General features: G+C 34.1%; 1 protein-coding gene across 2 annotated transcripts in view; it reads right to left on the bottom strand.

Moving 5' to 3' along the window:
• CEP290 (centrosomal protein 290) overlaps positions 1–24,291 on the bottom strand; it is a 92,355-nt gene that overhangs the window by 61,568 nt on the left and 6,496 nt on the right. Inside the window, exons 7-21 of one of the 2 annotated variants that reach the window (XM_062203148.1) lie at positions 19,590–19,643; positions 18,706–18,858; positions 18,126–18,308; positions 17,446–17,535; positions 16,126–16,248; positions 15,089–15,212; positions 10,473–10,645; positions 9,667–9,829; positions 8,125–8,225; positions 7,969–8,056; positions 6,194–6,306; positions 4,950–5,042; positions 4,577–4,661; positions 3,968–4,110; positions 44–208 (exon numbers count right to left, since the gene is read on the bottom strand). In XM_062203148.1, coding sequence (XP_062059132.1) covers positions 44–208; positions 3,968–4,110; positions 4,577–4,661; positions 4,950–5,042; positions 6,194–6,306; positions 7,969–8,056; positions 8,125–8,225; positions 9,667–9,829; positions 10,473–10,645; positions 15,089–15,212; positions 16,126–16,248; positions 17,446–17,535; positions 18,126–18,308; positions 18,706–18,858; positions 19,590–19,643 — 1,851 coding nt within the window. The remainder of the gene's footprint in view (positions 1–43; positions 209–3,967; positions 4,111–4,576; positions 4,662–4,949; positions 5,043–6,193; positions 6,307–7,968; positions 8,057–8,124; positions 8,226–9,666; positions 9,830–10,472; positions 10,646–15,088; positions 15,213–16,125; positions 16,249–17,445; positions 17,536–18,125; positions 18,309–18,705; positions 18,859–19,589; positions 19,644–24,291) is intronic. The other variant, XM_062203149.1, reaches the window with a different exon arrangement.

Below are 24,291 nucleotides of genomic sequence, written 5' to 3'. Positions count from 1 at the left end.
GTTTTTATGGTTAGCATTTTCTTATATTTCACAAAATTCTCACCTTTAAATTGGCTTTTGCCAACTGTTGGGAATAATTTATAGCCTCCTTCCGGGATTCCCTGAGTTCTTGTCTTAACTCTTCATTCCTTCCAGTAAGTTGATCAACTTGAGCTTTCAAATGCAAACTGGCATCAAAGATTCCTTCTGCATTCTTTGATTCAATAGCCTAGTATTTTTATATTAGAAATATGAGGAAAACAGTAAAATGATATTTTTAAAAGTCTACCTTAAATTAAAATTGACATTAAAATTTTTCACTCCTGTTGAGAGGTATACAACAACATATGCAATTATATTTCACATGAATAATTTTGTTTACAGAACTTTAGCTTATATTACCAAGCACAGTAATTATTTCATTATAACAAGTAACAAACCTCTATACTTAATCTTCAAAAACTAGTAGCCTAGAAAAACAACCAGGCAACAATAAGATGACTGGAATTCAAATTTTAACCAGTCTCTTACTAGCTAAGCAAGTAACTTAAAAAGTTTATAAGTTAGTTTCTTTGTCTCTAAAGAAGAAATAATGTTAGATCTACACATTTCACTAGATTTTTGTAGTCAAAATGAGGTAATAAGTGGATATGCTGAAACTATGTAACATCTAATTTAAACCATAAGCAAAAGAATAAAATACCTTTACACTTAGGTAAGTGAATTTTTCATCGCAACTTCACGTATACACAATTTAAGTACACATGATATTAAAATTGCTTACACAGTGTTATGTCAGAACAGAGGTGGGAACATCCAGTCCACAAGCCATATAATACCTATGAAATCATTTGTTCTGGCCCTGCCATGGCAACCACAGGCAGGAGCTGAGGTCTAATAAATTCATAGCAGGCTAATTTTTAAGTTGGTAATTTTGGATGGCCCACAATGATGCTATAAATATGCAAATGGATCTTAGCAGAAGAAAGGTTCTCCACTCCTGTACTAGAGAAATGAATAAGCAAAGTATGATAATATACTATCTAGAGTAATGATTAAGCAAAGCATAACACAATCTTATCAGAGAGTAATCAATAAGCAAAAATAATATGACATAATATCAGAGATGCTTCATTACCTCAAATTCTCCAATAATGGCATATATAAATATACATTTACCACACATATATCTATGTACTACATACACATAAATATAGTTATACTTTACAAGAAATATATAGAACAAACTGTTAAGTGCGAAATAAACCTTCAGAAATGAAGACAGAAGACAAATAAGGTAATGTGAGTAAAACCAAATATAATCTACTCAGGAGGGTGATCTGGATTTAACTCTAGGCAGTAGATTCGCAATAGTAAGCTTTACCAGAAGCACATGCAGGACACCTTGCCAAGTAAGAAGCTATACTAAACAAAAGGAGAGCCAAGAATATAGGAGTAGGCAAAAAGGGATACTCTAACTGACAACAAAGTCGTCTAGCTAGTTGTCTTATTGAGGAACAGTGCCTATCCACTTGGACTTTTGGTAAAAAGAGATGGAATTAGATGGTAGTTGGGGGAACTTAAAAATATCCTATAGTGACAGAAAGCAAACCAAGGCACATACTCCAGAATTATCGTGCCTAAAGAGCCATGGATTCTGCAAAATTTTTAAAGGAAGTATTCTAGGTGATTTGTGATGATCAGACAAGGGCACATGGATAAGAAAAAACAACGACAACACAACCTAAAAATAAATGAACTCTGTGGAAGCAGTGGTCCAGGGAAAGCCCAGAGAATGTCAAAAGAAATAGAAAGTAGGATTTTCTGAGCTATTCATGTGTTTGTATTTGGTTACCAAGTAGAGGCTTCCTTGGAAAATGAAGTGTGAACTGTAACACATTACCAGTAGTGGATAGCATCACAGACAAAAGATATTCACAGAGAAAACCATGAAGAATCATTTTAGACATTCAAAATGACAGAAGTAACATAAAGTCACCAACCAGAGAAGGAAAGTATGAATAAAAAAGACATTGAAGGAATCAAATGGTTCTCATAAATGTCATCAAATGATTTTTTTTTTTCTTTAGGAAGTCTGAAGATACCAGTATCACTGTCACTATCTGCTATCAATTAGAGCACTGGTAAAGAATTCATTTACTGATTAACCATGTATTAAAAAAGCAATTTATGAAGAACATTTTTCTATTCAAGTACAAATTTGAAACACAATATAATAATGTATGCTAGACAAGTCTGGATAATATAAGTGATATACAATTAAATATTAAGAATTTAAAATGTATATTGTATTCAAGTTTCTATAACACACAATCATTTAATACCATAGACTCTTAAGTCTTCATATGGTAAACATAAATAGCATATTTATTGAAAGATTTATTTATTTATTTGAAAGGCACAGTTACAGAGAGGCAGAGGCAGAGACAGAGAGAGAAGTCTTCCATTGCTAATTCACTCCCCAAATGGCTGCAACAGCAGAGTTGGGCCGATCTGAAGCGAGGAGCCAGGAGATTCCTCAGAGTCTCCCAAGTTGGTGTAGGGACCCAAGCACTTGGCCATTCTCCACTGCTTTCCCAGGCCACAGCAGAGAGCTGGATCAGAAGTGGAGCAGCCAGGACTTGAACTGGCATCTATATGGGATGCCAACACTGTAGGTAGAGGCTTTACCAACTATGCCACAGCGCCAGCCCCATAAATAGCATATTAGTTGACAACTAAGGTCTTTCCTGTAGCAGTAAACAGGGTGTTAAATATTTAAAATAAAGCTATTCTATTTTACTTTGAGTTCCATAAGCTAAGTTTCTAACAGACTTAACACTCCACATATAACAAAGGAATACAAAAAACTCCTAAAGGTTTTTTAAAATCAATAAAAGTAAACAGATGTTGGAGGGGGGGTTGAAACCTGGTAGACAGAATCAGAAAGATGTCACTTTGACATCATAAGGCTTTACGCTGAGGACAGACCACAACTGCTGTGTCCTATATTGTCTTTCTGGTCCAGAAAACCAGAATGTAGAGCCAAAGCCACAGGAAAGTGAGTGAGGAATCCTAACAATGACAGCTAAGTAAAAGGAGCTCAACATTCTGTGAAAAACTCTTGTCAGGGCCGGCGCCGCGGCTCAACAGGCTAATCCTCTACCTGCGGTGTTGGCACACTGGGTTCTAGTCCCGGTCGGGACGCTGGATTCTGTCCCGGTTGCCCCTCTTCCAGGCCAGCTCTCTGCTGTGGCCAGGGAGTGCAGTGGAGGATGGCCCAAGTGCTTGGGACCTGCACCCCATGGGAGACCAGGAGAAGCACCTGGCTTCTGCCTTCAGATCAGCACGGTGCACTGGCCACAGCGCCCTGGCTGCAGCGGCCATTGGAGGGTGAACCAACGGTAAAGGAAGACCTTTCTCTCTGTCTCTCACTGTCCACTCTGCCTGTCAAAAAAAAAAAAAAAAAAAAAAAACTCTTGTCAGATCTCAGGCTGAACTTTGAACCAAAAGAATGGAGTGACAGCACAACATATCAGTAAATTTGAAGACAGATTAATAACAATTATCCACTATTAGAAATAAAGATGATAAAAGATAAAGGGGAAAGTGAACAGAGCTTCAGCACCTGTATTGACAGCATCAAAAGACCTAAGGCACCTATCTCTGTAGTCCCAGAGTGAGGCTTAAAAAATAACTGAAGAAATAACGGTGGAAAACTTCTCAACTTTGGTGAATATTGAAAGTGAAGATTCAAGATTCTCAGCAATCCCAAAGGATACAGACACACACAAACACCCCCCCCACACACACACACACATAGGCGAAATAAGATAAAAATCAAATATAAAGTACTGTAGCAACCTGATAAAAATTATACATTTCTTACAGGACAACAACTATTCAAATAACTGCAAATACCTTATCAGAAGCAATGGAAAACAATATATAGTGCTGAGAGAGGGAACATTAACATAAAAAAACTTACATTAACTAGTCTTTCCAGACTAGGGATAATTAAAGATGTTTCTCCACCTTTAACATCAGGATCTTTCTGTATTTCCTTAATTGCTTGCAATATTTCTTTCATACCTTCTTCAAGTTGCTTATTCTCTTCAAGTAATTCTTTCACTGTAATTACATATTTTTCTCATTGAATGAATAGATCTTTTACTATTCCACACAGATGATGAACATTTCAGAGAAAAAAAAAATTATCACTGGGAAAATGCAAATGTGAATAAAGAAAGAAATTCATCTATAAAGCTAAATGTGGGTAAAGTTAAATGACAGACCTAGTTACATACATCTCACAGCTGAAATAATTGTTAGCATACCTTAAACCATGCTTTATGTTAAAAATCTTTAGACATTTTCTAGCTTCAGAGATCGAAAAATAAAAAATACACATAGAACTTCAAAAAAATTCAAATTAACACCATTCTCTGACAATGAAATAGCAACAAAAATCAACTGGATGAGTGAAATATTTAAGTATAATGATTCACAGAGAAAATTAAGACAAATTAAAAAACAAATAATGATAAATACAGGAATTCAAAGAGGTATAGAATAATAAGAGACAAGAGTAACTTACATTTATTCTGAAATTTGGCTATTACTGTCCTACATCTTTCCAAATCTCTTTCCTTTTCAATTAGTTCTCTTGAAAGAAATTCATTCTGAACAAAACATGGAGAACAAAATTGATTTTAAGATAAATATGACCATAGTCTGTAATTTTCAGGTTTAGAAAAGTTTGATCAAGTAAAGTATAATACAACAATAATTTTTAAAAGCTATAGACACAGTCATACCCACAAAAATAAAATTCAAAAGGCAAAATGTGTGATGATCTTCCTCCCACAAACTCCCTCCCCCAACCTCTATGGCAAAGGCAAAGAAATACAATGAGAGTTTTTGCATTCAGTGTGACAATAATCTCTTTTAATGGTGTGCCTTTACACTACCTGTTCTGCCTGGCTTCTATGACGTTCAAGCTCTATTTCTGCATTTCTACTCTCTGCTTCTTTGATTAATAAATCCTGTGCTATGGCTTCATTCTAAAGAAATATTCAATAAATTAGGCAAATCAGTAAGTTCATATCAAATGTACTGCATTTTTAGATTTTTTAAAATACAGAATGTGTATAAAAGTATTAGTATTCAAAAAATTTCTCTTATTTTTATAAACATTTGTTAGAGAAGTCTCAAAAATGGAATCTCACAAAAATAATTAGGAGGAAAGCTCACCTGAGATCTAAGAAATACTAGTTCTCTCCGTAGCTGTTCTATAAGACTTTCAAGTGGATCTATCTGAGATAATTTTGACTGTGCAGTAATTGGCATAGAATCCAGAAGATTAACTTCGAGTTCACTTTTTAAAATTCCTGTTTGTTTGGGTATTTCACTTTTTCTTATATCCTCTTTCAAACTGACATCAACATACTTTTTTTGGGTATGAACCTGTTCATCTTCTGATGTTGCTACTTGTGATTTATCTATGTTTGCTCCTTTATCATTAATTTGTTGACAAAATACTGCAGATTTTTGCCTAAGTGATAACTTCCTCATTAAGTCTGAAGCTGTTGATAAAGCTTGAAAAGATGAATCACTTTTCTGTTTGCAACTAGTCTTCTCTAGTACTTGATGGCTTCTTGACTCTTTCTTCATACATTCATCAGAAGGAGAATATAAATAGTCATCTTCATGGCTCTCCCTACCAGAGGTACTAACTAGTGATTCTAGATTTCTCACAGACTGTAGACATGGTGCTTTAAAAATTTCTCTTATTGTAATAGTTTCTGGAGTTGAATTGTTATCTTTTACTTGCATGGATGAAGAATGTCTAGTTAAAGAAACAAAACGATCCACTCTACTTTCTATTCTATGATGAATTTCAGATAACCTTCTTGATAATGATCTTAGGGTCACATTGTCTTCTGGCTCATCCTGACTTGATTGTGGAATACTGAATGATGGCCTCCTATGCAGCATCTGTATTTTATCTGAACTCCTAATCTGTATTCAGAGTAAATAATGTTTCATCAATCAATCTGTGGATCAACAGATCATTTAAATAAGAAGACATTTTTTCCTGCTTATTTAACAACTACAAAAAAGTGTTCAAAATAAGATAATGTAGAAAAAAATGAAAGGATTGAAAAAACATTTTTCTTCATTCGCTTTGCCATAGCAATATTTTATTGTTTACCTTTGATTGTGTTTCACTCATACTTTTGAGGCTCATGAAATCCAGTTTTCTTTCTTCTATTCTGTATTCTTGGGGAAAGTTTTCAGATAGGTTCAGGTCCTCAGTGGTTAATCCTGTATTGAGAAAAATGTAGCAATAAAAGAGATTAAAAGTTATTCTTCTATTAAAATTTAGTTTTTAATTGCTAAAAACTAGAATCAACTTTTAACCCAAGCATAAGGTGGAATAACTATTTCCTAAATCCTTTATCTATGTTTAGTTAACACAACCTTCTGATTTACCTCACTTTTAAGAAGCTATTAACAATATGAAAAGTTAAATTATAAGGGGTCGTAGCAGGTAAAGGCTCTGCTTGCAGTGCCAACATCTCATATGGGCGCCGGTTTGAATCCTGACTGTTCCACTTCCGATCCGGCTCTCTGCTATGGCGTGGGAGACAGCCTAAGTCCTTGGACCCTGCACCCATGTGGGAAGACCTGGAAGAAGCTCTTGGCTCCTGGCTTCAGATCAACGTAGCTCTGGCGGTTGCGGCCAACTGGAGAGTGAACCAGCAGATGGAAGACCTCTCTCTCTCTCTCTGCCTCCCCTTCTCTCTCTGTGTAACTCTGACTTTCAAATAAATAAATACATCTTTTAAAAAAAGTTAAATTTTGAATTTTATCTTTTCTATCATTCTTCGTCCATTCTATATTAGAAGGACTAATCAATAATACTAAAATTGTCAAAGGAAACATAAAGTAAACACAAACCATGAATAGTAAGTAATCCATGAATAGTAAGTAAACTGGTTACTACACTAAAAAATTTCACTTTTCTCTAAAAATATCTATCTGCTATTATTCATATATGTATGTGTTTAAGGACTTGGACTATGTTAAAAAAAATCCTTCTCTTGGTCTTCTTACAAAATAAGTAATGCAATGGCTACTATAAAGCTTAAGCAGCTGTTTTCTTTTCATTAAGTAAGATAACCTTTTTTAAAAGATAATCTTTTTTAAAACCTTTTTTAAAAATTGGGGCCAGCACCCTGGCACAGTGGGTAAAATTGCCGCCTGCAGTGCTGGCATCCCATATAGGTGCCCGTTCAAGTCCTGGCTGCTCCACTTCCCATCCAGCTCTCTGTTGGCCCAAGTCCTTGGGCCCCAACCATGTAGGAGACCTGGAGGGAGCTCCTGGCTTTGGTTCAGCTCAGCTCTGGCCATTGTGGACATTTGGGGAGTGAACCAGCAGACAGAAGACCTCTTTGTCTCTCTCTCTGCCTCTCTATAACTCTGCCTTTCAAATAAATACATAAATCTTTTTAAAAAGTCACATGAAAAAAAAGAGTAATTGATATTCAATAAATTACTTTCATTTAGTTTAGGATAATTTACCAAGAAGGTTTTTGATATCTAACCTTTAAAGAAAGGGAAAACATCAAGAGTAAACTTTATTGACATCAAAGATGTGAGGTTTTATTATTAGTCACAATGTAACGATGCTATCTATAAACTATAAACTATGGCACTATGAACTTTTCAAAAGTCTTTGATACTAAGGCTTGCTGTTCTGTTCACTTGCTTTTTTCCTTTGTTTCTTTTTTTAAGCCTGTTTCATACTCAGGACTGAACAAATAACACTCATTTATCTCTTCTTTAGGCTGTTATTATTTTCATTAATTGAACTTGTAAAAGACTTTCAATAATATAGAAGAAATATCTCTAACATAGAAATTTCAGATTCAGACAACTCATTTCATAGTGATTTTTTTAAAGGTTTGGAACAACTTAGTATACCTGAAGTTGCACTTCTTTTTCCTCTTTCTTGAGCCATTTGACGAATTTTTCTTTTCAAATCAAGTCGTTCTTCCTCTAGACTTTCAATCTGTGAAGTATGAATTATTAGTATTTATCTTTAATTCAACCAAGAACACAGTCAAACACAATACTTGCCTCTTTCAAAAGAATTTGGTTTTCAGCTCTGTATTGCTGCTGTTTCAATCGTTTGCTGTTTCTAAATTCGGTTAAATCAATCATTGTCTTTGATTCAAGGCCTAAAATAGAAAGCAACACAATTAAAAGCTTAAACACTTTCAAATGAAATACAAAAATGTCATATACCACTAAGCAACTGGTTATCATTCATCCAACCAATAAAACTGAAGAATACAGTATTTTTCTGTGCAAGAATTTTTAAGATATTTGAAGTATAATCCAAGTCCATGTATTATTATAATTATTAATGGAATTCCTGACAAGAACATATCAACATCTTTTTTCTCCACATCATGCTGTTACAGAGATTCTATAATGTATTACAGAAAAGAAGCTTAGGAACAAACCAGACTTGGGTGGCTTAATTCCTATTTTTAACTAGTAACTAAGTTGTAAGCATAATACTGTATTTATTTTTTGGTTTGTTATCAGGGGAATGAAATTATCTCAAATATTGTTCATTATATTGCCTTGCACATAGCAATAAGTATTAATTTTAATATCAATTTTATTATCATTATTAGTTTTTTAGTGTGCTCATCTCCTAACTTGCTATCACTATGCATCTATACTCTAAAAAATATATTTAAATGGTCTAGTAAATATAGTTATAGACCAAGAGTTGGAGATTTTAAAAACAGATTTCTGGCGTTTGCAACAGCTACTTTTCAGAAGTCATCTTTTAGGAACTGCCAGATTCCTGGCTATGATCTGATAGGCCAAGTTGATGAGAAGTCTAACTTAGGGTCCTAATATAAATCTGGGTTCTAATTAGATACTTTCCACAAATAATCTATATAAAATATTTACTTTTCCTTCCTTCACAGAAAAGTTTTTACAAATGGTCAATATAACTCTAAGAAAGCATTAACTGATATTTAGCAGGTATAATAAATTTAATATTTAGATTTTTATTTTTTAAAGAAGCAACTTATATTGGGCTGCAATAATTTAACATTCACTGATGAATTTTATGAAATTAATATATAAACTTTCATGCCATAATTATGAATTACTTCTTAGTGAATTGAAGCCTCGTACTTAACTAAACTAAAACTTAAAGCATCCTAAAATCTGCAAGTCCTTAAAAGTCTTAAAAGGTTTATATAGTACTTCTCAAGGGTCTCATAATTCATCTGAAACAACAGTATTCTGCAAACTAACATGGGTCATACAATCCCTTTTTTGTTGAAAAAATGCTAACTTCTGATATATAGTATTAACACAACTGACTTTCATTTCTTAACCAAGCAGTAATTACTGAGGAGATGTTAGACTGAGTAAAAAAATTATTTAGACCTGCCCACCTATCATACCTACCCCATGAAACCCCCAATCCCATTTCAATCAGAGAGGCTCCACTTTCATTCATTTTAAGTGTTTTTCTAGAAATATATATTTGGAAAAAAATAAACAATTTGAAAATAATAATAAACAAAAAGCAAACCAAAAAAGACTTGAAAGAGTTGAGAAAACTATGTATCTTAAAAAGAAGCTTACCCACACGTTCTCTAAGTGCCTCATTTTCATCCAGGAAATCATTGATCTTCAATTCAAGTTTATTGATTTCCTTTGTCAATTCTTCAATCTCTCGATCTCTTATTTTAATTTGGTTTTTACAATTCTTTATCTCAACAACAGCATCTTCTAAACCATATACACCCTGTAAAATATCCAAACTAATATAAATATAGCATAATTTGAATAAGTGTACCAAATTTATGAATTTATTAGTAAGTCTAACGAGAAATGTACAATATCTATGATATATATCACTACACTGTTTTTTTTGGGGGGTGCTTTATAAATCCAGTAATAATAATGAAGGCATATAGAACAGTTGGAACTTCCAAGTACAACATACTAATGGCAAAGTGATTCAGAATGTTCTATATAAAATTCTTAACAAAATACTGGGAAAAATATCACATTAACAATACTAACAGAATATGTAAATCAATAGCTTCCTTATTTCATTGGTAATCATATCAATAAATATAAAAAGTACAAAGCAGCTTGTGTTGACACAGCAGGCAACACAACTGTCTGTGTCATAAATTTTGTCAAAATATCAAGTGATGTCACATCTGCATGGTGGCACAATGGACACAGATAACAAAGAATCTAATCCTACTGCCTCACCAAAGCTGATGATCTGGGCAAACTCTTTTATCAAATTAATTAGGATAACCCTTATCAAAAGACGCTTATGTAATGTTTCTTAAATGGTATGCAGTAAATGGCACCAAACAGTGAGCAGCAAGAATAAATCTAAGCTCCTTGATTGACAAGATAAAAATACATACCGATTCATAATCTTTTAACCGCTTCAGAGCCTCAACTAATTCTTTATCCTTTTCCCTAGCATCAGCTTCAGCCAGCTCAGCTGTTCTCTCAGCCTCTTTAGTTTTCTCTTCTAAAATTTGTAGCTTTGACTGAATTTTCATATAATGAGTCTGTTGAGAAAGGGTAGAAGCACCTACAGGGTAAAACAAACATCATTTATTAATTTAGTTGACTATTCATTCTTTTAAATAACTCCTCAGTATTACACTACTAACAAAGTATCCTTAATGTTATAATTTTATATTTGTAACATGAAAGTTTGTTTTGGTTTTATTAAGAAAATTAACTAAAAAGCAAAGCTCAGTGAAACTGTCTTAGCTGAAAGGGTATGGAATAATAGAAGGTTGTGGGACACTGTTTTACAAGGATTGATCATTGTGGAAGACTGCTAGCAGTTCCTAATATTCAATGTCCCTTTTTTCCATGATCATTGTGGAAGACTGTTAGCAGTTCCTAATATTCAATGTCCCCTTTTTTCCAGAGCTATGGATGTTTGATAGGATACATGGTCATCCAAAATAAAGACTAAATTTCCACTTATTCTCCAGCAGCTAAGTATGGTGATGTCATTCATTGGATATAAATACAAAAGTCATGTGCAAATTTAGGAAATTTTTTTAATGTTTTCATTTTTTTTAAGATTTATTTATTTACTTATTGGAAAGGCATAGTAACACAGAGAGAAGGAGAAATAGAGAAAGAGATCTTCCATCCATTGGTTCACTCCCCAAACAGCAGCAATAGCTGGGAATGGATCAGACTGAAGCCAGGAGCCAGGAACTCCATCCTGGTCTCCTGTGTGGTTGGTAAGGCATCTTCTGTTGCTTTCCCAGGCTCATTACACAGGGAGCTGGATCAGAAGGAAAGCAGTTGGGACTCAACCAGCACTCCAATATATAGCATGCCAGTTCCCTCAGCAGTGGCTTAATCTGCTGTATCACAATGTCAGTCCCAGAAAATATTTTTTGAAAGATATGCTTATTTTATTTCAAAGGCAGAGTTACAAAGGGAGATGGAGACAGGAACACAGAGAGAGGGAGAGAAAGAGAGAGAGAGAGAAATCTTACAGCCACTGTTAACACTCCCTAAATGGCCACAACAGCCAGGGCTGGGCCAGGCTGAAGCCAGGAACCATGAGCTTCATCTAGGTCTCCCACATGGGTGGGTCCAAGTATTTGGGCAATCTTCTGCTCTTTCCCAGGTGCATTAGCATGGAGCTGGATCAGAAGTGGAGCAGCTGAGACTTAAACTGGCACCTACATGGGATGGCGGCAGCTTAACCCACTATACCATAATGCTGGCCCCAAGAAAATATTTTTTAAAAAGAGTGAATACTTATTTCTCTTTCTTCCTTCCTGCTGGCTGGAATATGGATATGAAAGCTGGAATTCAATCTTTTTAGAACATGACATGGAAACCACATTGCTGAAGTAGGTAGAGATACAACATGTAGAGTCCCTGATACTCGATAACTGCGCAGCTGTCACACCAATCCTCAACTAGTTGCTTCAATTTTACTTTGTTTTTCTGTCATTTACAGGTAAATGTAATCCTGAACTTTAAAAAAAAGCCTCTAAATCTCCCTTTGTTTTCTATCACTAAATTGTTGCCAAACTAAAATACAATATTTTTATCATTCTGAAATGTTTTAATAAAGATTATTCTCAAATTCATCCATAACAAACATGTAAAATTATATATGGCATATGTTTACATTGGACTTATATTAAGCATTGGACTAAAAATGGGAGATCACACAACTTTTCTAAGAAATGAACCCTGCTCTCTGGAGCTAACAGCCTAGCTGTGACAGAGGCTGAGTAGTCCCCCAATTTTGATTTTCACTTACCTAGAGCCCTTCACAACAAATACTTTATTTATTTGCTGCATGCTCTTTGCCTCTTACCCACTCTTCCTCTATCTTCCTATTTAGATATAGATATGATGGTAAAGTTGTATTTTGGATGGGAAAGATAAAGGTAATATCCTAGACTGCCTAATTTTAGAGAATTACACAAATCTTTATTTCTCTGCTATTCTTCAGATCTCTGCTTCTGATATCTAAACCTAATCTGAATGAGCTAACAAGTTAAATTCAGGGTATAGAGTCATAGAATATAGTCTATGACACATAGAGTCTATGGCTCTATGTGAGCTTTAGGTCTGAAGTGATTACAGACAGTCTAAAGTGTCAATGGATAAGACCTCTTATTTGATAGTAGAGATTAACTGGCACTTTTTCTTCTAGTGACTGGAAGTGAGAAATTTTAATCAGCCTTATAAAACAGTTTAAACTGTCAGAGTATTCTAATAAACGTAATATACACATATAGAGAAATATTTAGAACAAGTGGGCCCCTAATGCTACTCATTATATATATTTCCTAAGTCTTCATTCTGACCATTCTCTATCTTCTCTTTCATCTAAGTTGTATCCTCACTTTCAGCTGGTAACCTTGCTTCCTTATTCACTAAAAAACAAACAAAAAATCCATAGAGAACTTCTACAAGCTCCTACTAACACAACTTCTACCCAGAATCCCAAATCTTCATTTATACACTCTATCTTCTTTCCTGTCATTATGGAATAACTCTGTGTTTCCAGTTAAGTCCAAATTCTTCACTGGTACGATAAATTCCACCCTACTGCCTTCTCAAATATATTGCTTCAAAAGTTCTTCTTTCCCTCTGGAGTCTACTTCACAATTGATTTTTTTAAATGGAGCAATCCCCTTAACCTAGATGCATGAGTTATTTCTTACATTTTAAAGAGCAAAACATTTTCTTAACGTCTCTTTCCTTTCAGGAAGGTCATTTTCCCTTTTCATTTATGGAAACAGTCCTGAAAAGAGTCCTACATTTCTTCTCTCTACTTCATCTCTACTCAACTTCTCTTGAACCAAAACAACCACTGCTAAGCCCAACAGTCAGTTTTTAGTACTCATCTACACCAATCCACAGCAATAACCACAGCTCTGAACAGCTGCTAATTCTTCCTTGATGAAATTTCTTGAGTGATTTTCAGGACTCTCCATGCCTCTGTCTTCCTCTCATGTTTGTGACCATTCCTTTTTAGTCTCCTTTGGCTGCTCTTTATTATCTCCCTGACCTCCAAAATAGAAGTATTCTAGGCTTCACTCTATAGATTTTTTCTTATATTCATTTCCTTGATGATCTTACCCAACGTTATGACTTCAAATACCACTTTCATGGAGATGGTTCCCAAATTTTATCTTCAGCTTAGATTGTTCTCTTGAACTTCAGACTTTATATATAAATGCCTACTCAACACCTTCATTTAGATGTCTAATAAGCATCTCAAACTTAACGTGTCTAAATCTGCTCATCTTACGACCCTCTCTAGTGTTTATAGCACTCAAAAGTCCTGTTAAGTCTTTCATATCTGACAAAGCAAATTCACTTTTGACCCACCTTCCAAATGTATCCAGAACTGGCAACTAACCTTATAATTCCACTGCTACCATCATGCTCCAAATCACCTTCACCTCTCTCCAGACTATTACGATAGTTGTATAAGTCTTCCCATTTCTGTTCTTACTACCTCCACAGCATACTGCAGAAACAGCCTAAGTCAAATTATATCACGCCTATCTTCAGAAAATTTCTCTGATGCTCCCTCTTATAAACCAAAGACCTTAAAAGGAACTAATAGGTCCCACATTATATGGCCTTGGGTTATATCTTTGATCTTATTTCCTATTACTGCCCTGTTTGCTCACTACGTTCCAGACAAAAAGATTTCTTTATTTTTCATCATACATGGTTGGTATACTCCTGCTTCAGTTTCGTTGAATTTATTCCCACTGCTTAGAGCTATCTACATGATTCACTCCCTATTTCCTTTAAGTCCTTGTTCAATTATCTCCTCAGTCAGGCCTTTGCCTCATTATCTAAATATTCTATCTGCAAACACAACTACCACAACAACACTTAAACATACACACAAATACATCCTATATCCCCTTCATATTTTATTCTTTCATCTTCAGCAATTATAATAAATTGTCCATGAATTTACCAAGAATCGTTTAGCATGTTCTGATGTAACTACAATAGGCAGTGCTAAGGAAACATAACATGTGAGGGTTATATTCAGAATGTTGGATGTGTTAGGCAAGGTATTATGACTCAGGATAAGGAGAATACAGGAAGGCATTAATTCAGCTAAAATTAATTCAAGTGCTTATACTTACAGATCAAATTTCTTCTGAAAACTATCTGTAATATTGCTACAGTAGTCAAAATTTTATTCTCCATCCTTTGCAAGTTATAAAAAGAAAATTAAATGAAGATACTCAAGTATATCACTATTCATCATTTCTTTCATATAACCACTCATGTAATAGAGGATAATGTGATTTTTCAACAAAGGAGATAAATGATACAAAACACACTCAAATATATGGTAATTAAAATATTATGTACAATTTTTAAGCACAATAGAACTGAAATTTGAAACTGAATAATATATTTGTTGACATGAGATGATCTCAATTTAATAAAGGTTTTAAAACAATGATATGTAATTTTATATACTTATAAAGTATTGAATTACCTTTGTTTCTTTGGAGTTCATTTTTCAAATCTTCAATGATAAAAGTATTTTTTTCCATTTCTTTCGTATATTGCTCTACTTGTTCAGTTAGCATCTTAATTTGACTATCTCGTTCCTGAATACCCTATAAGATATTTTTAAAATATTATATCTCCCTTCATGAATATTAACATATAGAGTTTTAAAAAAAGGGGTAAGTCTTGTTTCTTTTTCCCAACAAGTCTGTAGAACATACTTTCTTTTGGGTAAAACTATTTTACTATTTTGTACATATCTACTGCACTATATAATGTCAGGTACACTGCTGTTACTCTACTACTTAAAGATGAATATAACGGCCAACACTGTGGCAAACAGGAATGCCAGACTTTCCTAATGGTTGTGGCTTTTTGTAATTCCTTATTTTACTTTCATCATCTATTCAATCCTGTATTTTTTACCATCTTGTATGTTTGTGTTTTGCCCTGTGATTTATATTTTACTCAACTTAGCTTTTATCCCTTTAGTACTTCAATCAAAACTACTCTCCCCTATAATTGATTTTCTTCCTCAAGTAATTTTCAGATTTCCTTCTTTCTTTTGCATTATGCTTCAGACATAGATGATCAGAGTGTGACTTCTTTTGATACAGTACAATTTTACCAAAAATAAAATTTGTAGGTAGTATAAATTATAACACTTCTAGATTATGTCATATTGTTTATGGTATGTCAGTACAAGATGTAATCAAATGAACTTTAATAAACAGAATACTGTGATTCCAAAATTTCTATTTTTAATGTTTTCTTATTAAATAAGTACTAACCACAACAATGTATTACCCAAAGAAAATAATTATATCCCCAACTCTAACCTTAACTTTAAACTTATTTCTGTTTTCTTGGGACTAAATGGTATAAGAAATTTCAAAAGACTTTGTTATATATCCAGGAATATATAACTTGAAATCAGATAAGGTAAAGCAATAAATAAGACACAGGTCAGAGTTTCAACTTTAATAAAATTAGCTGATAAACAAAATTCTGTATATATTTTACCTGTTGTAGAGCCATAACATTACTTTTATCAGCATCAAGCTGGGCATTTTTAAGTTTCTCCCTGAGATTATGTAACATTTGCTGATATTCAATAATCTCATCATCTTTAGAAGATAAAATTGACTAGAAGTAGAGAAAACAAAAATTTAGATGTAAAAGACGACAAAACAGAGACTCTTTAATTATGACACAAAGGCAAAAAACCATGAAAAAATAATAAATTTAACTACCTAATAAAAAGAGAAATACATCATATAAAGAGAAAAACACTATAAAGCCAAAAGACAAGTGACAAATCAGAGGAATATATTTTCAACTTATATAAAACTACACTTGAGGCAATTTATTCTACTGTTACATTTCCAAAACAACATATATGCAAAGAAATTCATTAAGGCAGTGTATTTATTTTATTTATTTATTTATTTTTTGACAGGCAGAGTTAGACGGTGAGAGAGAGAGAGACAGAGAGAAAGGCCTTCCTTCCGTTGGTTTACCCCCCAAATGGCCGCTGTATTAACATAAAAATTTGGAAACATCTCAATTCATTTATGCACTGTGTATGGCTAACCTTCATGCTATGTACCAGCAGAGTTGAACAGTTATACCAGAGACCAGAGGGCTTAAAATATTTACTTTGTTACTGTTACATAAAATTTACTGACCTCTGATTGACTCTATAGGCTTCATTTCCATTGCTACTGCTTTTGTTTAAAATGTAGTTTATCTGAGTGCTTCATGTGATAATTGCCAAGAAAATATAATATGAAATCTGTCAAAGAATGATTCTGGAGTGGATGGCTTTTAAAATTAGAATTATTTATTCAGAATCATCTCAGATTTTTTTTTAAACCCAGTTTCTGATATGGAAATACGGGAAATTTGGCTGAGGTTGGAGACTGGTAAAGAACAGGAGAGATCATTTTGATAAGGCTTTCCAAGTGATTGTGATCAGTCTCCTCCCTTACTCTTTCTCACATGTTACTCTGACATGGAAAACAGAGATGCAAAAAGTAAGTAAACCTGGAACAACATAACTCGGAAGACACGGTAACTATGAGTGAAGTGAAAAAATTTAAAGTTTATTTAGAATCATATTTTAATTAACAAATATATGCATTTGGAAGAGTTATTCAAGAACAAATTATCCAGAGGACCCCTTAGGACAGCTTTAGATCTTTTCTAGCTAAGACATATAACAAACTTTAAAATAAAACCCTAATAAGTGTTATTAACTAGTATAAGAACTTTAAACAAAAAACTGTCACTTCAATCTAAAATAGGAAATAAAAAAGTTACTGTATGAATTGAGAAAAGTACCTTCCATTCTTCTACTTTTGCATTGACAGCTATCATGATTGGATCATCTTCTTCATTTTTTGCTTTCAGAAGATCTGTAAGCTCTTGCACCTAAAAAGCAACAATGATTTCAAGAATTGTTGCAAATTGGCATAATATAAATACATTACTCTTGTATACATGTAAGAAGAATATTACTGAAGTAGTCCTATAGTTAAAGGTGACATTTAATAGTTTCTTCAACTTCATACTTACATAATTACCTTTATTTACCAGAAAGTTGTATTTTTAAACAGTATGCTACTTTAAAATAAGATTATTCCCACAGAAATACTGAACAATGTAATTGTTTCTAACTTTGTAACATATTTACTTGAAGATATAAAATTAAGCCTTTATGATCCATAAGAGCTTTATGAATCTTTAATAGAAAATCTCCATAAATATGAGCTTTGCAGAACTGCTGTATACACATTCATCCAGTTATCATTTAAATAAATCCTAGACAGCAAGAACACAAGGTGTTTATGAGGTGACAACAGAAACACATATGGACACATATATCAACCAGGAAATATATTATAGCATTAAAATAATAGACAAAAACTCATATCCCAGGAAACTACTTTCCAGTTTCAAATAAACAGTAATTAGACAATATAAAGTCTGTGCAAATAAGTCATTTTAACAACCATTCTTACTTGAAGTCGATAATGTTCATTTTCTTTTTTTAACTGGTCCATTATAGTATCTGTCTGATGCACAATGGATTTCATCCTATTATATTCATCAGTCATCTTCTCCATTTCCTGTACAGACTCTTCTAGATTTTTTCTCATTTCTTCATTCTGAACTTCAATTTTCTCATTAGCTTCTGTTAAAGTCTAAAAAAGTTAAAGACACCATGTTTAAAAAACAATTTTAAGGAACTAAAATTTAAACTCCATCACTGAAATTAAATGGAGACATAAATGTCCACTAAAGAACAGAGAATTCTTTATAGACCTTTAGTGTGAATTGACACTGACCACTTAGGTCAAATTAAATATCAAGGAATTTATATCTATGGATTCTAATTATTATTAATATTTAAGATAAACATATATAAAAAGAACAAATCAAGAGCTGTTATTTCCAAGAGAAGTTAACAAGTTTTGCAAGTACATAGTTGCAGGTTTATACTACAGAATTTACATGCAGGGCTAAATACTAGAGCTGCAGTACAATAAAATTAAGGTTTTTACAAGGCCATTTCCCTGAAGTGACTTCTACCCACTTTACCTGAATTTCATCCAGATACTGGACAAGTTCATAGTTCTTTTTAGACAACTGGGATCGATAATCACTATCTTCTCCTCTTCTTGATAAAAGTGTTTCTTTTTGTGAATCTATTTGTTTCTGGTAGTCGATAATATCCTGACGCAGCTGTTCATTCTGAAGGTACACCAAGTGCAACGTTGAGTTCAGAAACTACCCAGGACAACAAATGACATTCTCTAACTAATGTTCTGAGAATATACCTTTACATTCCCAAAGTTTCACTACCCTTAGGGTCTCACCTTTTTCTTTAGACGTTTGTTCTCCAGAAAAGAACAGGAAAAAAATAATTAGAAATGAGAGAAGCAATACATAACTAAAAGTAATAAGGGAAATTAAAGGAAAAAAGAGAAAGTTAAGAGAATGAAATATATTATTTTAGATAACCAAAAGTGTAAGACTATTAATTATCATCCAAAACAAAGAACATTTTGTTTATGTTAAAATTATAAGAATGCCTATAAGGGTAAACAATGTACAAATAATATCAGGCTCAGAAGAACCAAATAATAAATTTTTAAAGACCTCATGAAAAAGCAAAAATTTTTAAACAAAACTAAATAAAATGAGAGAAATAAGAACAGAAAATCAGTCATATTCAGTTAGCAAACAGGCAAAGAATGTTTATAAATCAGAAAGAAATCTTTGCTCATACAGATTTAAAAGATAAATATAGTACTGAATAGTCTCACATTTTATTTCCTAATTCCTTGAGATAAAGTCATATCACAAAATCACTCATTTTGAAAACATTACTTAGAAGACTCCAGTTCTGGTCACCATGTAAACTTTTTTTTTTTTTTTTTTTTTAAGAAATATCAGTGGAATCACTACAGTTTTTTACCAACCTCTCTTCTTAATTTGCTGTTTTCATTTTCTGCCTCCTCATTGCGAAGAGCCAACTAAAATAGTAAAAAAAAAAAGTAAATAAGAAAAATTCAGCAATAATTCAACATAAAGTCAGGTTTTCAGCTAGTTAGTTTATATTCTAAACTCTCTCCAATAAAGTAAAAAACATTTAACTTCTAAGGACTTCTAGCAACATAAAACATAAATAGTAAGTCAATTTTTTTGAAAACTAAAGATTAGGAAGGATAAACACGGAAAAAAATTACACACACAAAAATTCTAGGGGCTAGTGTTGTGGTGTAGTGAGTGAAGCAGCTGTCTGCCACGCTGGCATCCTATATGTGCGTCGGTCCCTGTCTCAATTCCTCCACTTCTGATGAGGCTTCCTACTAACCACCTGGGAAAAGCACAGAGGATGGCCCAGAAGCTTGGGTCCCTGCTACCCACATGGGAGACATGGAGGAAGCGCCTGGCTCTTGGCTTCAGCCTGGCCCAGTCCTGGCCATTGAAGCCTGATGAGGGAGTCAGCAGATAGAAGATCTCTCTTTCTTCTCCTTTTTGACTCTTCCTTCTCTCACTGTAATTCTGACTTTCAAATAAATAAATAAATAAATCTTTTATTTTAAAAAAGAAGGAATTTTAACTAAAAAAAATAGAAGTAAACAAATCATTGTCCCCAAAGCACCTCAAAACTAAAATGAGTGGTTGTCTGTAATGATCTTTATATTTTGTTCTTGTCTCGTGGCTAGAATACTCTTGCTCTCAGTGAATATTAAATCAGAAATACAAAGAAATCCAACATAATTATTAATAGAAGTCATCTGAAATCAGATTGCACTAGGTTTATATTCCTGGTCAATCAATTTCTAGTAAAACATGAACAAGTCACTTCATCTATTAAATCCAGTTTTCCTATCTCATGTGTTGATTCAAGAATTAAACAAGAAGTGGGGCCGGCGCTGTGGTGTAGTGGGTAAAGCTGCCACCTGCAGTGCCAGCATCCCATATGGGCGACAGTTCAAGTCCTGGCTGCTCCACTTCCAATCCAGCTCTGCTATGGCCTGGGAAAGCAGAAGATGGTCCAAGTCCTTGGGACCCTGCACCCACGTGGGAGACACAGAAGAAGCTCCTTGCTCCTGGCCTCAGATCAGCACAACTCTGGCTGTTGCGGCCAACTGGGGAGTGAACCATCGGATGGAAGACTTCTCTCTCTCCCTCTCTGCCTCTTCTCACTCTGTGTAACTCTTTCGAATAAATAAATAAATCTTAAAAAAAAAGAGAAGAAGAAACCAATGCTGCCAACATCTGCGTTTCACACCCTCAGTTTTCAGAACTGTGACAGTAAATTTCTGTTATTAAACCACACAGTTTATGCTAAAAAAAAAGTTAAAATTATAATTATGAAATAAATGCAATGTAAAACTTGGAGTATATTCTCTAAGCTCCTTTGATTGTCCAAGAATATTTTAGAGATGTTGATTAACATAAAATTTTAAGTTGAGCAAGCATATAAAAATTATGAGTAAATAATTTTGATGAGCATATAAAAATTATGGGGAGTGAACCAGCAGGTGGAAGACCTCTCTCTCTCTCCTCTGCCTCTCCTTCTCTCTCTCTCTCTCTGTGTAACTCTAACTTTGAAATAAATAAATAAAATCTTAAAAAAAGAATTAAACAAGAAGTATATAAATTTTTTAGCACAATACTCAATGAATGTAACAGCAAAAACTTAGTGTGTTATGTTTTCCACACAAAATTGATTTCACCATATCCATCCTTTAAAGAAGGTATTGTTTCATAACCATAATATAACTAATACATCAAAAATTTTAAAATTGAATAATCTTGGCCGGCACCGTGGCTTAACAGGCTAATCCTCCACCTTGCGGCGCCGGCACACCGGGTTCTAGTCCCGGTTGGGGCGCCAGATTCTATCCCGATTGCCCCTCTTCCAGGCCAGCTCTCTGCTATGGCCCGGGAAGGCAGTGGAGGATGGCCCAAGTCCTTGGGCCCTGCACCCGCCTGGGAGACTAGGAGAAGCACCTGGCTCCTGGCTTCGGATCAGCGCGATGCGCCGGCCGCAGCAGCCATTGGAGGGTTAACCAGCGGCAAAAAGGAAGACCTTTCTCTCTGTCTCTCTCTCTCACTATCCACTCTGCCTGTCAAAAAAAAAAAAAAAAATTGAATAATCTTGCCCATTATCAATTTTCCTCTGTTGTCTCAATAATTTCCTTTGTAGACTCCTCCCTGTAATAACCAAGCTTCCACAAGGCTCACATACTGATGATTCTTCATTATTGACTTTAAAATACAGTTTCATACCATAATTGTCCTATATTCTTTTTAAATAAAGGATAAAATCAGAAAAAAGAAAGGTTGTGAAGGAAATTGGTTTTAGTGCATAGATTTTAAAAATCAAAATTACTGTATTTGTGTACTGGAGAAACAACTAATACAACAACTTGTGGAACAACTGTGCATTCTTAGAATCTTCTGCAAAAGCAAAAATAAATGTTGATGAGGTCTTTTATGAAATAGTGCAGCAAATTAAAAGAGAAACCCCCAGTGCCTGGGAATGCCCACCAAAAGTCATCATGTCAGCTGCTTTAATATACTAAATGTATTGTAGCTCTGAGTCAGGTCTGAAGAACTGTCGCCCAACTCAACAGCACCAGAATTCCAACTTTGTTAAACGTACCATCATCCTGCTGGCGCAGTGGCTTAACAGGCTAATCCTCCACCTTGTGGTGCCAGCACACCGGGTTCTAGTCCCGGTTGGGGCGCAGGATTCTATCCCGATTGCCCCTCTTCCAGGCCAGCTCTCTGCTATGGCCGGGGAAGGCAGTGGAGGATGGCCCAAGTGCTTGAGCCCTGCACCCACATGGGAGACCAGGAGAAGCACCTGGCTCCTGGCTTTGGATCAGCACGATGCGCCGGCCGCAGTGGCCATTGGAGGTTGAATCAATGGCAAAAAGGAAGACCTTTCTCTCTGTCTCTCTCTCTCTCTCACTATCCACTCTGCCTGTCAAAAAATAATAATAATAATAATAATAATAATAATAATCTGAATTTCCTTCTAAGACTGTTAACACACACACACAAGAAAACATACCATCATCTTAAATGGACTTTCCTGGGGTGGTACACTTTAAGAGGCAGATGAAAGCTATTGTATTAGTTTGCACATTCTAATCACTTTGCAGTATCACAAGAGAGGTTCTTACTTATAAATAGCCCTAGAGTATACAGCTGGTAAACCAGAGGCTACATCCAGTATTACAGCTAAGAGACATTCTTCATTCACCAATGTTGTACATGTATGAAAATGGTGTGTTGTATATTTTAACACACCCATACTTTGTATTGGAGTACAATAATGTAAATCCTAAAAGCACCACTATTTTGGCATAATAAAACAAAGCCCAAGGAGCTCTTATATAGACTACTCTAGATAGCTTTGCTTGATACTTGTAGCTTATTGTAATTTTTTAAAGAAATTCAAGATCATTATTATCATACTGTACAAAATAAGCACTTTAATTAACACAGCCATATAGTTTTTTTTAACTTTTAAAAAAGCCTGCAGTGACAATGATCTTGTCTTTAAAATATGACAGTCCTTTCACTATAATGTCTTAAAGATGCTAACTTCAATATCCACTGAGAAAGAAATGTTCAGACTTTTCAATTCTCCTTGTTATGTGTTTCTTTTTTTGCTTACATAGGGAACAATTTTTAATGTTGTGTGTACAGTGGGGGTCTACAACAAGTTGCAAACAACTTTTTAATGATTTAACAGTTTTTGTAAATCATTTTCAGGCTTCTGAAGCTGTAGATTCTCACTGTGAATCCCTTGTTTGCTCATGCATAGGTGTATTTGTGGTACCAAATATACAGGGTTTAGCACTTTTGCCTGTTAGTTATTGTTTCATATGTGCGATATTTTGGTTGATGTTAAATGGTGGGCCAGTCCTGTGGATGTGAACATAGGAAGTAATTGTAATCATGTGTAATTGGTCAGAAGGCCTAATTAATTATTAATTATTATATGCAGTAATTATTGATACTGTATTTAACAATGCCTTGCTGCTTTGTATGCATTAACATTTGGGTGTAAAGATTGTGTGTCAATTCAACAGGAAGCCACAGTATTTAAATTGACAAACCTAATGTTACAACTACCTTAAGGTAGACAAATGTAAACTATAAGCCTTAATTGAAGTGGTGCAATTTTGTGTAACTTTACATCAATATTTCAATAAATTTGGATTGTCATGCAGGGGCTTTCATTATTTAAAAAAAAAAGAAGAAAAAGAAAAAGAAGAAGAATGGGGATACTTTTCCTTACAAACTAATTCATGATACAGTGCCTTAAATAGCAATATTATCTGACAATCAATGTGGTTTACTTAAAATTTTTAACTCCATTTCTCAGAGCATAACAAATAAAGATTATGAGAATATACCACAACAACCTCCTTCTCAAGGACACAAAGGTAGAAAAAGCTTCTAGTCATGAGGGCGGGACAGTGTCCACCATGGGGGACCACAGCAGCATGGTGCCTATTCAAAGTTTATGGACAGTTGAGGCAAAATAAGAAACATCTTATTTTCAGACAGAAAATACAAATTTATCTGCAAACATGATGTTTTTTTCCCTAAAGTTAAATTTAGGTAAATATTGTATGATTTTTAACAAAA

The sequence above is a fragment of the Lepus europaeus genome, chromosome 10 (genome assembly GCF_033115175.1).
Source record: "Lepus europaeus isolate LE1 chromosome 10, mLepTim1.pri, whole genome shotgun sequence".
NCBI lineage: Eukaryota > Metazoa > Chordata > Mammalia > Lagomorpha > Leporidae > Lepus > Lepus europaeus.
This window is presented reverse-complemented; position numbering and strand designations above follow the sequence as displayed.